Raw genomic sequence first — 17500 nt, 5'->3', positions numbered from 1 at the left:
GTGTTCACCTTTGTCTTCAAAGGTAAAATGACAATGACATTTTTGTCTCATGTTACTTGAAATGACACGTCTGGTTCGTCCTCATGCCAATTATACCACGAAGATTGTTTTCACCTTGCAGTTCTCGTACACGCCATGTCATTTGTCCCGCACTGAAACATGTACTATTCATGTGCCATCTTTGTGTGCAATGCAACTGCACTCGTCAAAACCATGCAGCGAGAGTAATTCGAGTTTATATCACTTTGAGATCTGACAGGAACTGATGCATTGCACTTGTCATTTTGAGATCCGTGTATATAATATACTCTTTCTTGAAAATGGAATCTCCAGTTTTGACAATAGCCTGCTGCGTTCATTTTTACTTTAAAACATCATCTCTGTTTGCCTGAGGTTCACAATACTCTTTGTTAGCATGGAGATGTCTTTTCAACGTCATGTAAGAAACGGCCATGCGGACGTCATCCCAAGCTCTCCGGACTTTAAAGTAAGTAACGTTCAGGTTTCTAGTTAAATCAATCTCTACAGACCGACTGATTTTCACGCGTGCGGGAATATGCAGCACGAATAATACAAGTGTATGCCACGTCAAGAACAGACAATGATAAGAGTGTGTGTAGTCGGATCTCAGTTTAGTCTCTCGATGCTGAAGCAAGTTCGTCTCATAGCCCCCAAACTAACCAAACCCGCGTGCGAGAATACGCAGCAAGAATATCTAGTGTATGCCACATCAGGATCAGACATAGGAAAGTGACATGTCAAGCACCTTGACGCTGAAGTAAAGTTAGGCTCATTGCCCGCCTCTACACACGATAAGACCAACCCGCGTGCAATAATATGCAGCAAGACTAATGCTTATGGGTGTCAATTCAAGATTAGTTCATAAATGTCTTGTATTTTCTTTTGTGTGTGTGTGCTCATAAATGTCTTTTCTTTTCTTTCTTTAGTTCATAAATGTCTTTTCTTTTCTTTCTTTAGTTCATAAATGTCTTTTCTTTTCTTTTTCTTTTATTCCATTGCTAACACCAGCAAGTGCATCACGCGTGCGAGGACATGTGCCTGGTGAGGTGGTGGCGCTCGCGGAAGGTCTCGTTGCAGATGGTGCACTTGAGCTTCTCCTCTCTCTTGCGCTTCATGGGATCGAACTCGCGCTTGTGGTGCGAGCGCATGTGGTAGACCAGGTCGCTGGTCATGCGGAAACTGGCGTTGCACTTGGCGCACCAGTTCTGCGACATGTTGATGGGCTGGATGGGCGCGGTCATGAGGGCGGGGCTGGTGCTCTGGAGGATCTTCTCCACCATGGGGTTGTTGGATTTGAGATACGGAACCGTCCCCATGGCGATCGGGCCGCCCCGCTCCCCTCCTGGGCCTAGAAACAGGCCTTTGCCGGGGAACTCCCCGAGGCCGTGACCGTCGCCTTTTCGGATGTTGGCAAAGCTCTCCGTGAGGGGTCCGATGGAAGGAATGGAGGCGCGGCACATCTCCAGCAAACCCGGTGGGATCTGATCAGCGGCTGCGAAAGCCGGATGGTGAGCGTTGATAGGGTGGACATGGACTGATACAGGACCGCCTGGCAAGCTGAAAGGGGGTGGGACCATCGGGAGGCGCGGCATGTACATCCCCATCAAGGGTCCCGGCATGGTGGGCAGACCAGCAGCTGAGCTGGAAGGTACGGGGAGGCGGGACATGCTGCCGATGGGCGGGGCGTGCAGTGGCGGTGGGCGGGGCGTCGGCATGGACATGGACATGGACACGCCCCCACTGCTAATTACTGGGCTCAGACTGGAGTTCTCTTCCGTTCGAGACGATCCTCCGCTGGCAGGACGTTCTGCTTCTGGCGTCACTGATCTCTCCACCTTCCTGAAAGCGCTGGCTACATCAGAATGGCTGTCTTTTAGGTCAGTCTCAGGGGGAGTCTTGCGAGGTGACCTGTCCAGCTTGGACAACATTCTGCTGTGCTCGTCTTTAGTCGGAGACAGCATCTCTGCTTTGGGTTCAAGAACTCTTTGTATTTTGGGTGAAGGTGCTTGTCTGAAAGGACTGCTGTCTTCGCTGGGACGCTTCATGGGTGGGGATAAACTGGTCCGGCTTTCTGTGTACCGTGGAAATGGCTTGGAGAAGTCTGATACAGTTTGAGTTTTAGAAAATTGTTCAGTGCCCAAAGTAGCGTCGAGTCCATTTTCCTGCTTGGAAAAGTCAAGACCGTGTGTCGACTTGGAATAGTCGGTTGGTCCGCTTCCGGATTTTGAAAAGTCTAGTTCATGAGCTCGTTTTGAAAAGTCCAACCCGTTTTCTGTCCTTGAAAAGTCTAAGCCGTTATGAAAGTCTTTAGCGGAAGACTCTCTCGTGTTTGTAGAAGATCTGATTTTGGATGCTTCCAGATGGTTCAAAGCCCTCAATCTGAAGGCCCTGGCGATGTCGCTTTCCCGGAACCCGTTTCTTTCGGGTGAGATGAAGGCCCTGTTAGGACTCAGCTCGCTCAGAGTGTAGCTGCACTTGAACTTGATGTGTGCACGCAGAGGGTAAGGGAACTCGAACATGTCTCCGCATCTTGGGCAGATGTAGTGGTCACCATCTGTCAAACACACAAAGGAAACTCATGTTGTAAACAATGCGAGTGGTATACAACTACAATGTTACATAACCATAAATATAAACACTTCCAAGGACACAAAGTAAATTAAAAAAATAAAATAAAATAAAAAAATAAAAAGACTGCTGGTTGGACAGAATTAAAAACCAAACCAAAAAGGATATCTACTCACAAAAGTGTTCAAAAATGAGAATTTGTTTTGACGGACGCAAGTAGCCAGCACTGTGATTGAATTAACAGCCGTCATATTTACCCTGAGGAAGATTATATAGTTATTAACTCATCGATAATAAATTAGCAACAAGCTATCCCTTTGCTCAAGTAAGGATGAGCTTCAAAAATGTGAATGTAGAGTTATAATCCAGCAAAAACACATTTGTGTACCATTAAAATACAATTGAAAATAGAACTAAACGAGAACATTCAAACTAAAGATAATAAGATAAATAAACAAATAAGTAAACACACAAACAATAAATACATAAATCAATCAATTAATCAATCAAACAATTAATGAATAAATAAATAAATAAATGATTGAATTAATGTTTTTTTGCATAAATGAATAGAAATAACAAAATTATAGACAAATAGCAGGTGAGGATGAGCAATTAGACAAACAAATTTAAACAAGCCACAGACACAGTTACATACACATAGCTACGTCCGTTCGCACCGGGAAAAAAACACATAAATATTCTCATGTATGTCTTTTCTACTTTATTTTCCCTGCATTTCCGACTGAAAGCGTCTTATTTAACACATTCACACACACCATCATCATCCTCACAAAGCAAAGACACACACAAAGCCAGCAACGAGCACAAAACACCAACCTTTACCATTGATTCTGGGCAGCTCAGGGATGTCGAGAAGCTGCGCAAAGTCCTTGCTGTACCAGACCAGCATCTCCTCTCCAGCTTTGATGATGCGTAGCGCCCTGAAATACACCTGCCCCTCTTTCAGGTAGGCCTCCATGTTTTGCTCCTCCGAATCACGTGCTGGCTGGATGTAGGGCAACCAATCCACGGCACGCAGTCCTTCACGTCTTCCCGCTGGGTCCATCTGGAATGGAGCAACAATGAATGATTACCACTCATAATTAACGACGATTAGCGAGTATAAGGAACGCTTTGTCTTAAGTTTAAACAGTGGGGATCACATAAACTAATTTTGTTTAGTAAAGAGTTGATTTGAATCTTTTGAGTTTACGGGAATGAACACTAGACGGGTTCGGTTGAAATGTCATATTTGAGATTACCTGAACTTAAAACAAGTCGCGTAAGGCGAAAATACAACATTTAGTCAAGTAGCTGTCGAACTCACAGAATGAAACTGAACGCAATGCAACGCAGCAAGACCGTATACTCGTAGCATCGTCAGTCCACCGCTCATGGCAAAGGCAGTGAAATTGACAAGAAGAGCGGGGTAGTAGTTGCGCTGAGAAGGATAGCACGCTTTTCTGTACCTCTCTTCGTTTTAACTTTCTGAGCGTGTTTTCAATCCAAACATATCATATCTATATGTTTTTGGAATCAGGAACCGACAAGGAATAAGATGAAAGTGTTTTTAAATTGATTTCGAAAATTTAATTTTGATAATAATTTTTATATATTTAATTTTCAGAGCTTGTTTTTAATCCAAATATAACATATTTATATGTTTTTGGAATCAGCAAATGATGGAGAATAAGATGAACGTAAATTTGGATAGTTTTATAAAAACAAATTTTTTTTTTACAATTTTCAGATTTTTAATGACCAAAGTCATTAATTAAATTTTAAGCCACCAAGCTGAAATGCAATACCGAAGTCCGGGCTTTGTCGAACATTACTTGACCAAAATTTCAACCAATTTGGTTAAAAAATGAGGGCGTGACAGTGCCGCCTCAACTTTCACGACAAGCCGGATATGACGTCATGAAAGACATTTATCAAAAAAATGAAAAAAACCTATGGGGATATCATACCCAGGAACTCTCATGTCAAATTTCATAAAGATCGGTCCTGTAGTTTGGTCTGAATCGCTCTACACGCACGCACGCACACACACACATACACACACACACACACACATACACCACGACCCTCGTCTCGATTCCCCCCTCTATGTTAAAACATTTAGTCATAACTTGACTAAATGTAAAAACCAAACACACAATGTTGATTTGAAATAAATGTAGTTCTGTTGAAAGGAATGAACGCTGAATTCAACATGGTTATCTTTGAAGTGTCATTTGTGAGATTACCTCAACTATTTGTTTATGTAAACAGTTCAGTTGAACCAGCTGGGCGTGTGCACTTTTGTATAGATCTTGCTTGTCTTCCCTTTCAGTCTAGGGGTCACAGTACTATAGGATTATGATTTTTGTTTTGCAACATGTAAGAGAACTGGGACTGATGTTTACGCCAGTTTGTCAACAGCCGTGGATGATGATCTAAACAACCTGACAACTACATTTACTTGGCTCGTGCTTTTCCATTCGTTGCCATTCATTAGCCTAAGTCTGTCTGGTATCTCTTTTGTATCATCAACTGACGTTAACGGTTTGCTTTAATTTTAAACCAAGCTTTGTTTGTTTATTTGTTTGTTTAACTTGATAATAAAAACATATTTTAATGCAATCTTTTACAAAAATCAGCGCTTACCTTCAGCATCAAAGCCTCAGGGCGTTTGTCGTTGGTCAGCATACCGATGAGGTAGGCGGGGTCAGCAGGGGTCACGTGGGAGGGGAAGGGGCCGAAGATGTGACCGTAGTCAATGTCCGTTACTGTTATCACACCCATGGTCACTCTATCTTGTTATCTGAAAACAAAGACGACAACAAATTAGATGAAAAGAAGGAGAGAAAAAGTGCAGCGGAGGGTTTAATATACAATTTAATGGAACAGAAAAAATCGCACCATTACTGATTAGATATCAATAATCAAAAAGAAAAATTGGAATCAGAAGCAGCTGTTTTCTTAGAAAATATCAAATATCGCATTGCATGTTCTCTGTTCCACAGATGGTGATTGCATGCTATCTTCCACTCCACCTGCCCTGTATCTGAAAATGTATCCAAGCGCCTTGCCGTGACGGTACAGGATAGATGAAGACATTTAATTAAACAAAGTATGCTTGTCAGAATGAGAGGTGTTGAAAGACACACCTCTCATCGAGTCGTGCATCTTCACCAACAACAGCTTCGCACAACACTATACACGAGACCAGCATGCGAACACGGCTTTTATCCCTATCACCAATGCAGCTAAAAAGACATCTCTGCCACTAAACAAAGTCATTCTCGGGGGAGATACTGTGACCAAGAGAATCCCCACCAAACTCAATCCGCCGTCCAATCCCGTCCACATCAGAAAGAAGTGGCTATTTCGCGCCAGACTGTAGAGAGGGTCACAGGCCCAGAAAATCTCCTCTAATGAGAATATGTTTTGCGGCGTCTAGTCGCGTTTTTGTCCATGTCCAGAGCAAAGCAAGCCTAGCGTCCAGGCTCAGCCAGACGGAGGCTGTTTCGGGCGGTAATGGACGAAATCGAATCGCCATCTCTGGTCTGTCCGAGCAGCAGATTGAATCCTCGGCTCTACGGCTCAAGCCGGATCTTTTCTCGCTCCCCCCAATTCCAAAAGCCCGGGCGATAGTCTATTGAACCCCTTCTGCAAGGATGGTCTATTGAAGCACGCGGTCTTTTTCAAGGGGGTTAATCTCTTTAGCAGAGGCACAAGAGTCGTTAATTAAAGCGGCGATTGTTAATATGGTTTTGATTGGGGCCCTTGCTTACGAGGCAGGCCAGTGGGGTGGTGTGAAGGTAACCCGATTAAGCGGGCACTCGGGCCGGTGTTTGGAGCCCGGGCAGGTGCCCGGCTTCCACATTAATTGCCTTTAATTCCACACGCACTTTGCGCTGGGCGCGCGCAGGATTGTTTTTGTGACGTCAATAAAAGGGTGATTGTGGACTAGCGTGCCGGCATGGCGTGATCCCATTTTGTAGTCTGGTTCACCATATGCCGCCTCCCTGCGACCTCACTTCTCCTGGCCTACACGGACTATTTGGCCTAGTTTGCTCTAATTCCGGAGGACTTTACAACTTGTGAAACTTTTTAACTCGTTGAAATGATGCAGAGGCGTAGGGAAGAAGGCCGGAGGGAAGAATGTGGCACGAGGTTAGCTTGACTTGAGCTTAGCGGGCGCAAGATTTTTCTCCCACGAAGAGGGAGACGATAAACAATAATGACCACCCAACCATCCCACGAAGAGGTACATTTCCATTTCGACGAAGTTTGTTCCGGCGCCATCTCGTTTTGTGTCAAGTGTGACTTCATTATATCAAATAACGCAGTACAATCGAACCTGCCCTGGCGACCACCTCAAGATGACGACCACCTGTCCATAACGACCATCCCAAAAGATTCCCGAAGAGTCTTTTTATATATATAAAATCTTTCCATTACGACTACCTGTTTTTAACGATCGCTTTTGATTGGTCCCTTGAGTGGTCGTTGAAGACAGGTCCGACCATGCTTAACAGATAACTAAAACACGTTACATACGTTCACGTATTTGTGCCTCTTTCGCTATTAAAACTATGCACTATGCCACAAACTGTTCAAAACTTGTTACAGAAATGTGTTCAAAATGTTGTCACTTCTCCTTTAGAGTGTAGTTATAGGTTGTAAGCCAACACACAAAACTTAACATATAACATGCTCTGAAACTCAGAAGATAAGATAAGATAGGATAATACAACTTTAATGTTCATTTTCATTGTACATAGACATGGATTGTTCTTTTCGTTTGGCACCACATCGCATTACTTGTAACACAAAGACAACAATCAACAAGAAGAGCAAACGCTCGATCGAGTCACTTTCGCAGTTCTGAATATTATATGAGGCATCAGATGGACAGGAAGAAATTGCTATTCACAACACAATGAGTCACGTTCACATAAAATTTGAGCCCGGTCACTTTTATAGTTTCCGAGAAAAGCCCAACGTTAAGTTGTGTGTTGCCGAACAGAAAAGGCTAGTTATCTCCCTTGTTTTTCTGATAACGTTCGTAAAAGGCTACAGATGTAAATACTTTGATGTAAAGAATAATCCTACAAAGTTTCAATCACATCCGATGAACTTTGTCAAAGATATAAAATGTCTAATTTTTCCTTTGACGCTGACCTGTGACCTTGAAAAAGGTCAAAGGTCAACGAAACCATCGTTAAAGTGTAGAGGTCATTGGAGGTCACGACTAAACAAAATATGAGCCCGATCGCTTTGATAGTTTCCGAGAAAAGTCCAACGTTAAGGTGGTGTCTACGGACGGCCGGCCGGCCGGACGGCCGGCCGGACGGCCGGCCGGACAGACTAACACTGACCGATTACATAGAGTCACTTTTTCTCAAGTGACTCAAAAAGCATTAATCGTACATAAATACACTACTGAGATCCACCTTTACACAAGCATCTGAAACCTACAAGATGCTGTTGCTTAACTGAACAGCAAACAAGCTAACAGCAAGCAAGCTAACAGCAAACAAGCTAACAGCAAGCAAGCTAACAGCAAGCAAGCTAACAGCAAGCAAGCTGTCATGCTATGCTATGCTGACACCGTCATAAAGAAAGAGAAAAAGGAACAAGACTAGTCTCTCGGCGTGACAGACAAATGAACCTAACGTTTTAGTGTTAGCCAACTACAAGAAATAAACATATTAGTTAATTACATACTCTGAAACTCAGAAACCTACAAGATGCTGTTGCTTAACTGAACATAAAGCAAGCCAAAGGCAAGAAAGCTGCAATGCTATGCTGACGCCGTCATCAAGGCAGAGAAAAAGGCGCGACAAGACGTGTCACTCGACGTGGCAAATGAACCTAAACGCTGAGCAGAGCTTCTACGCTCAGCTCCCTGCGCCTCCCAGCGGACCGGGGTAGTTGTAAGCGGTGCTGGCGGGGGGACTAAGGAAGGCATTAGCGGTGAAATGTTGAGAGAATTAGTCCCGATCTGGGGACCTTCAAGCTGTAATTTGCCATCACCGGCCTGTTCAATGCTAGCTAACTTATAAGCCCCCCATCACCCCCAACCCCAAAACAAACGAACAACGAAAAAAGAAGAAGCTATAGCTGTCAAGAATATGTTTTTTTGCTTGTTAGAATAGTATAAGGAGATGAAGACTTGCAACTTCTTCACATTCAAGAAGAAGAAAAAGAAGAAGAAGAAGAAGAAGAAGAAGAAGAAGAAGAAGAAGGAACAAAAAAAGGAGGAGAAAACGGAGGAGGAGGATGAAGAAGAAGAAGAAGAAGAAGAGGAGGAGGAGGAGGAGGAAGAAGAGGATCGAGGAGGAGGAGGAGGAGGAGAAGGAGCCTAGCGAGAAGATGAAACAAACTACCGACAAGACCAAGACATGTACACGGAAAATTACAAGGACATACTTTTAAAAGACGAAACTCAGTGACGTAGCAATCGTTCCAAAATCTAGAAGTGAAAAACAACAATCCTCAACTGCGTCGTTGGTAAAAGAAATGCCTTTCGTTAAAAGACCAGCTTGCATTTTTCAAAATAGGTAAGAAACAATACCTGTCTGTACTTTGATCACACATATTCTGGACAAAAACGATAGCGCGAAGCGTGCCTTAAACTCTCTTGAATCACATAACGTATTCAACGGACAAACAACTGTACAACTTTTTCATAACATCGACAAACAACCAGACGACAAAACCAATTAATCAACTTCAAATGAACAATTCATCATCACAAGAAAAAACCTTCAAGACTACAAAAATTAATCAAAATGCTCAACGGAGCTAATAAAAAGGAGGTCCTCCCCAAAACAAAACTCTTTCCAGGGAGGCCCAATGTCTTGCTAGGCGAGAGAGGCCATCTTGATCATGTCGAGGCCTCTGCCGTCGCAACCTCCAAGTCCGGGCTGCTTCAGATAAGCGAAATTAATGTCAAGCAGATGTCTGTTGGGTTCAACCTTTCCACGATAATTGCCCAATCCCACCAAAAAGTAAGAGAGCCGCCTCTCTTCTAGCGAACACGAAAAAGTCAATAACTTTTTTTCTCTCCCCCTATCCCCCATGCAAGCTAGCCTTCCCCCGTCCCCTTTATATTTTTTCATTTTGCGATTGCAAGTTTAATTCCTTCCGCCATGGCCGTTCGAAAATGGCCATGTGGCTTCGAATTCTGTTTTTGTTTTGTCTGTGCACGGCGTGTGTGAGTATCAAGGGGGATAGAAGCTGTTCCGGTTTAAATTGCAGAAGGCACTTCTCTGTATTTCAGAGTGATTTGTTTCACCAATACACCTTTTCGGTTTATGCAGTCGATCAATTTACTCAATTAACAAAACAAAAAATAAAAAATCCCCACTCTTAGACAATAAATACCAACAACAAAAATGATATAAAATAAGATAAAATAAAATAAAATAAAATAAAATAAGTGAGATGTAAATTCAGAAAATGTTACAGTTCCTATGATCTGTTATGACCGCACAAAATCAATTAAAAAAAACACAACCAAAACAAACAGAAAGGTAACTTATCATTTTCCCATTGTCTCTGGGCTTGTCACCACGAGGTTTACGCGCTATATAAGTAATCGTTATTATTATTATTATTATTATTATTATTATTATTATTATTATTATTATTATTATTATTATTATGCGGTGTTTTCTTCACAAATACGTTAAATATATAAATAAATAAACTGAAACCATACAAAATATGTCAAACGACAGAAAATAGCAAGAAAACGTCGCCCCTCCTGAGATGCCAAGATCATGGATTACACCAAAAGAACACGTATAACATTGAGCTCACTCTAAAGTGATTGCACTTTCCCAGCTTCGACGGACAGACGCACGAAGAAGCATGTGGCTCTCTGGAGCGGGACAAAACAGCATGGCGTGAGCGAGATCTCGCGATAATAACGTGAGACACGAGAAGCCGAGAAGTTCCCGTGATGCAAGGGATCAGGGCAAATGACAAGGAGCTGGAAGTTAATGCATTTTACTTGATGGAATGTACGCAGTATGCTTCAGCCTGGCGTGAGACAAACTTTATTTTTTTTGCCAGAGAAAAAAGGAATGAAAGGGTATAGAGGTGGAATTGGCAGGCCTTCGCACAAGATTCTCTTTTTCTCTCTGCCTTTCTGTGTCTGTCTGTCTGTCTATATATCTATATATATATACGACTTGTGTCTGTCTGTCTGTCTTTCTGTCTGTCTGTGTGTGTGTGTGTGTGTGTGTGTGTCCGCGATGCCAAGCCAAAGTTCTCGGTGGATCTTTTTCAAATTTGGAGACCGTATTCAGCTACACCCCGGACACAACCTCATCGATGAGATATTTCAACATGTGCTCTCAGCGTGCAGCGCTGAACCGATTTTGGTTTTTCTCTGTTTTTCTCTGGATCCATTCCCAGTAACTCTTCCTTATCTTCTCCAGTGTTTTCAGCGTTTATCTCCCTTCCTTCGTGTGGCGTCAATCCATATTCCCGTTACTACGTTACTATTTTTAGAATGTCACGATTGCACCCGTAAGTTGTCCTTACTGTAAAAGTGAAAAGGTCGAATCAATTTATAGCCACGCGAAAAATACACTGTCATCTATCTCTATATATTTATAGATATATGTGTGTGTGTGTGTGTGTGTGTGTGTGTGTGTGTGTGTGTGTGTGTGTGTGTGTGTGTGTGTGGCACTGGACTGAAATTTATGATAACAAAAAAAGAGAATCACAAGAAGCACAGAAGCACAAGAAGCCAGCCACGTAAAATACAAAACATGCATCGTGAACAAAACATGGAAAATATAGTGGGGGAAAGAATTTGACGGAAAATGCCTTTTTTTGTTTGTTTGTGCCACTTTTAGAGTTTTCCCTATTTGTAAGGATGCCTAATTTATCATGTTTATGCAGTTGCTCAACTATCTCCATAGTTTTCAATCAAGCTACTTTTTTTCTTTACGAGACTTTCTAAAGTCTTAAAAGAGACAACCTCGACTTAAAAAAAAGGACAACAAGAAAACGAAAGAGTCTACAATCTAAATCATTCGAATGAGCCCATGCCATTCACAAGGGAGTGGTATAGGCAATAGGCAATGAGCAGTACCATTTGCAAACACAACACGCTGCCACCCCTAGGGCGGAATGTAAAATACCCAGGACCCTAAAAAGACGTCCCTACGGTGGCGGCGGCTGAGATCTTGGACAGAAGACATCCACAGCCAAGGAGACGAGGACAGTTTACGGTGGTATCGAGAAGACATTTAGAGTCTGCTGGCCTCGGCCTCATTGGACCCCGCGACAATTTGACCACTTGGAGAGGGAGAGCCCCGCTGATTAGAACCCGAGTCCTGAGGGACCTCCAATCCGAAGCGCCAGGACCGCTGCAAGCGCCAATTGTTTCGTGAAACGCATATGTCTCCTTCAAACGCAGATGAGACTTAATTGGGCGGCACGAACGCTGAAGGTTATCGATGCAGACATTCTTGGAATGGGAACAAGTCCCAGCCTAAGACAAAGATCCAATGTTTCCGCGGGCAAGCGAGGGGGATTGGTTTAGTGGCGAGAGAGAGAGAGAGAGAGAGAGAGAGAGAGAGAGAGAGAGAGAGAGAGAGAGAGAGAGAGAGAGAGAGAGAGAGAGAGATTGGGAGAGAGAAAGAGAAAGAGCGAGAGATAGAGACAGAGAGAGAGAGAGAGAGACAGAGACAGAGATAGACAGAAATAGAGAGAGAGAGAGAGAGAGAGAGAGAGAGAGAGAGAGAGAGAGAGAGAGAGAGAGAGAGGAGGGAAGGGGAAGCGAGGTGGTGATGGTGGTGGCTGTTTAGGGCTTTCGGCTGTGGCTTCAGGTGCTGGGCTTTTTCTGATTGCTTGCAGGGTCTAAATTAAAGGGGACGATGTCGAGAATAATTTCATCAGGCGGGTCCAGGTCCCGGCGTTTTATGTCCCCTAATTCCATTCCCTGGCGACATGGGACTTTAATGGAGAAACATTTGTTGTTAAGACAATATGTTCTCGAAAAAGGGCGGAATTTATCGCCAGGGAGACCCGTGGTGGGTAGGAACGTGGGCGACTAATTTCGCCGGGGGAAAAAAAGAGGCAAAAGTTTTCTTCCAGCATACTTAGTGAAGTGTGTGCCGCGGAAGGGAGGAGCCGCTCAAGCTCAATTGGTTTTCAGGAAGTCTCCAACACATACAATCAGGAGGGAATCCAAGCGCGTCCCCTGAATTCCGGTCTCTCGAGGTTTACATGGGGAGGCAATGGATTGGCTAATAATCACCGCAACGTCTTGTCAGGGGGCCAACGATCGAAACTGTTTTAAAGGAAGAGCAAAACTACACAGAGGCGGTGCACAAGAAAAAGAAGTGCACTGTAGAAAGAGGAAAAGAAGAACAAAGATAACATAAAGGAGAAGAGGAGGGGGGGGGGGGGAGCGGGTGGGAGCTAGCAGCTTTCCAAACAGCTTTCATTCTCAAGGGGAAAAAAATAACCTATGTGCTTGCCTGTTGGCGCTTTTGTGAGTTTAAAAAAGTTTCAGCAAATGTACTTGGTCCTCCCCTATTTAGTGGTTCCAACCTATTCTCCATATACCCTGTGTGTGAAAGCCGAACACATTAGATTTACTTCAGGTTGGTCAGCAGAAGACATTTGTCTTTTTTTTAAGTTTTGAAAAAGTAGAATCGTGTACTTTTTAAACAACAAAACATAGGCCAGATAACAACAGAAAAAAGTACACAAAACATCAGTTCACTTGTAGATGAAACGCGTGTGGCGATAGTTATCTTGAAATAGTTACTTAGAACTGCGAAGTACACAGTATAATCTTAAATAAACAATAGAAATAAGTATATATAAACTTGGTCTGCTTGTAAATATCTACCGTTCCAAAGAGAGGACGTTCTATATTTAAGTGCAATATTATGTCCAAGTGCAGAAAGTTTTTGTTTTCGGTTTTTTTCTGGCCCTGTCGCGTCAGTGGCAATACTATAACGTTTGAAATTTTAGAGTGTTAAATCCCAGACTGTCTGTCGCATGTAGATTGAAGAAAGATAAACTACTATCCTAAAGAATATCTCGATAGCGTTTGTTTTCTTCATCGTGTTTACAAATCTTAAAGTACATTTTTATACGTGCAAGTTAGAATTTGAGTAATAAATGGAAATAAAATATATTAATTTCAATGTCGTAGCCCTCCGCGAAACCATCGCTTTACAGGAACTTATTGTAGACCACACTTTCTTCAAGAAAATAGGCTGCTGTATCTTTTTGAGCAGTTTAGACATTTGTAGTCGTTAAATGTATGTCACTTACACGAAAAACGGTTATTGTGCTTACATTTTCTGACAGGTGGTGATTAGAGAAATAGTCATTACAAAATCATGAGACATGTTGACTTATAGCTATTATTCATACGATTTTGTTTATTATGGGCACTGTTTTTGTTTCACTGAACTAGCGCAGCTCATTGTACACATCTATTATCACTCTGATAAATAATTTGCAAGAGTCCATCATCATTTTTGTTAGCATTTTAGAAAAAAACCAACAGTGGTCATTTTCCTTATATGGAGGATTCCCTCGTCAACCCCAACAATAAATTTGCCTCAAAATGTGTGTGTCTCCCTGGCAACTGCTAGCACCAGAAAACGTGCAATCTCTGTCCCTCAATACCTCTTTCTCCATCGCTCTGTAGTACATGTACCCGCTTTAGATCTGCGGTGTTTGATCTAAAGGGTATACTAGAACAACAAATTAAATTGATACATGCATTGAAAGTGTTCAGTACACATTAATTTGTTTAAGTGATAAGATCATGTACCGTGTTAGTCTGTCAACATTTTGATGGTGAAATCAAAGTAAAACGCCCCACAGTGAACTGCAAACCATATAAAAAGAAAAAGGTGCAAACCACTCCAACATTTTAATATTTTCAGTGCACGTGAATATTGTCAGGCTATTTTCTCCAACAAAGCCAGAAAAGATACTGTAACTCCAACATTCTGCAAATAACATATTTGGCTCCCTAGCCAAGCAGCTCGGCAGCTCATCCAGTCAGAGGTAGACTTAAATTCAATGAGTAGTTGCATATACCTTCCGAGCTGTTGTTCCGTGTAACTACATATTTGTATAATCTCATCAACAAAACCGGCAGTTATACGTATCTAATAATATACTGATCCTGAGATACGAGCAGTCATTATTATCCTGCAAGTTTTGAGAATTTGGATTGCTTATATGCTACGATGAGAACATGACTTTTGACTTGCACACCAAATGCAAGTTTTCTGTATATACAACAGACAGTTTCCAAAGGTCATGCACTTATAGACACTGCATTAAACCAAATAGAATTTAATATGCTTTGGGGCTAGATACAACCACGCTTAGATTGAAAGAAAGAGACAAGGAGAGATTGAAAGAAAGAAAGAAAGAAAGAAAGAGAACAAGAGCGAACAGAAACTAAAATTGTCTTCTTGTCCTTTATCTTGTTGTTGTTGTTGTTGTTGTTGTTATTGTTGTTGTTGTTGTTGTTGTTGTTGTTGTTGTTGTTGTTGTTGTTGTTGTTGTTGTTCTTCTTCTTCTTCTTCTTCTTCTTCTTCTTCTTCTTCTTCTTCTTCTTCTTTTTCTTCTTCTTCTTTTTCTATTGCTTATTTTTCTACTTCTTTTTCTTCTTTAACACCAATTGTCCCGCAACGCCTCGATCGCGAGTCAACACTTTGAGCAAAAGGGCACCATGCACTCACAGAGGCGAGGCGCTATACCTTCTCAAGCTTGCAAGTCTGAGAGTTGAGCGAGTAGAAAACGATCAGACAGCAGATGCCCCCTACCAGGCCTGGACTACAAGGCCAGCTTGTTCTCCGTGATTACCTCCCTCTACGTCTGGCTCACAAGCCATGATTCCGCAATCAGGCAACAGGAAAGACGTCATCGGAACTTCTCCCAGAATGCCTCAGCTTCGACGTCTGCTCCCAGCAGATGGACCCGAGGAATTGGCAGCACGATGAATTGTCCGAAGATGAAAATTGAATCACTGGGAGGAAAGCGACTAAAATGGCGGCCGTCTCGCTGACAAACGAGGGCAAAGCGTATGGCGGAAGGATCACGAGGTAGGTGATGAGGATCCGATGAGGAAAGAGGTCAGAAAGAGTCCTTCCTAATTCCTCTCCTCCGTGTCTTCTTCCCGTCCCTCCGCATTTTATTTTCCGATTGGAGCCTCGGAGGTGACGATACGCCCCGCAAGATTTCTTCTTTTGCGGTGTGTGAATGATTTGTTTTTAACTCGATTTTGAAGCTTGCTTAATCGCGTAATATTCCTCGGAAATCTGCCTGTATGTTTTCATCGCCGCTGGATCCATGTCGGGACATCCGTTATTAAAACCCCTACCAGACGGAAGACGAGGGTTTGATGATCACAAATTGCTTCAAACCTCCCTCGGATGAGACAACTCTGGCGACGGGAGACAAAAACTGCACCAGAGTTGCCGTTCCTTGTCAGCCTTACGGTGTGATTGTGATTGAGAAGGTAGGAGAGCGAGCGAGTTTTGATGACGTCTCATGACAAAATTTGATCACAGCTAGCCTCCACCGCGGATTTACAAGGAAATAATGGCCCTAGATTTGTGCTTCTTCCAACTGTTTTACTTGGACTTTTTAGCCCTCCCCAGCTGTTTAGTGCGCTACGTTTGATGGGATTCCATGTAGATTGCATGAGAGGAGGGTTTTTTTTCCAAGTGCAAATGTTGTTGGGCCGGACAAATTAAAGACGCCAATAATACTTTACGTTCCGAGTTAATGTTTAGGATATAACCTGAAGTATCGTTTGTAATTATTCATCAGACTGTGTAACTTTCAGATCGTATATATATTTAACCTCTGCCTCAACAGGTTCTTATCATATAATGTTGGTTATATTTACTAACGGTTCAAACGGGGTTTCATTAAATAAGAATCACCAAGTTAAGTATTGTGCATTTTGTCAGTTACGCTCGACTGTTGAAAACTTTGACAACTGTATCCCCGATGTGGTAGGTAAATATGTTGTGCGTACACGTTCGTTCTACGGCATGTGAGTGTCCTATTTAAAAAAAATGATTCTTCAGTGTCTGAAGCATCAGAGTAACTTAATCATGCTTTTTTTTTCTTCATAAGGTAGGGTTGGCTATTCAAGAATTCTCAGCAGTATGTGGAAAATGTTCAAAACGTCAAGTCAAAAACCTGATCAACCCTCATTCTCAACGCGGTCACTAATTCGTCGATCACTTCCCCCGAATACCTTCCAGGGAGATCAGACAATCTACCATTCCGATACGCTGAAGGAAACCTAGATCCATTCAAACGTTACCAGTTGCCTTCACGTCAGCACTGGCATTACCAATACTCTCCTATAACGCAGCTTTCCTGGTGTGCTGAAGAGAACATTCTAGACGCGCAATAAGTGCTGCTACCAGGCAAAGCTGCTACTGAGAATGACATCCAGACAAAAAGGTCATCGTTGTCACAACACAGTTGTCCTGCCTACCAATCAGATCTGTTTGACCAGCATTTACTGCTCATACTTACAGCGAATATCCAGGACTACTACAACAGATGCAAGCATCGATGAACGCCGTTCAAAGAACTGCTTACTGTGAGACTAAGATCCTATCTAAGCGATGGTATCATGACGTGCTTCAAGTTGAGAGTTCTCACCACTCTGTACAGATGTCTTCAGCCAGAAAATTGAGCAATTACTTTTACTTTTCGCTTCCGGCGGTCGCTAACAAGATGTAGGCGTAACTGCTGAAAGTGTAGGTCCCTGAACATTCTTTAAACGTCGACTTTATCTTTATAGGTGTCACTATCGCCGCGCCTCCGCCTCCCAATTTTGAACGTTTCATTCATCAGCGGTAAAGAAGACGCTCGATTTGAGTCACTG

General features: G+C 42.6%; 1 protein-coding gene across 1 annotated transcript in view; it reads right to left on the bottom strand.

Moving 5' to 3' along the window:
- Window positions 1-5379, bottom strand: part of LOC138956574 (zinc finger protein 488-like) — a 6063-nt gene extending 684 nt beyond the window's left edge. The window contains exons 1-3 of the mRNA XM_070327901.1: window positions 5242-5379; window positions 3430-3658; window positions 1-2575 (exon numbers count right to left, since the gene is read on the bottom strand). The exon at window positions 1-2575 is cut by the window's left edge and continues 684 nt beyond it. Coding sequence (XP_070184002.1) covers window positions 1038-2575; window positions 3430-3658; window positions 5242-5379 — 1905 coding nt within the window. The 3' untranslated portion in view covers window positions 1-1037. The remainder of the gene's footprint in view (window positions 2576-3429; window positions 3659-5241) is intronic.
- Window positions 5380-17500: the final 12121 nt, after the last annotated feature.

This window comes from Littorina saxatilis, linkage group LG2, assembly GCF_037325665.1.
Source record: "Littorina saxatilis isolate snail1 linkage group LG2, US_GU_Lsax_2.0, whole genome shotgun sequence".
In the NCBI taxonomy this organism is placed as follows: Eukaryota; Metazoa; Mollusca; class Gastropoda; order Littorinimorpha; family Littorinidae; genus Littorina; species Littorina saxatilis.
The sequence above is the reverse complement of the archived record's forward strand: the minus strand, read 5'-3'. Positions and strand labels throughout refer to the sequence as shown.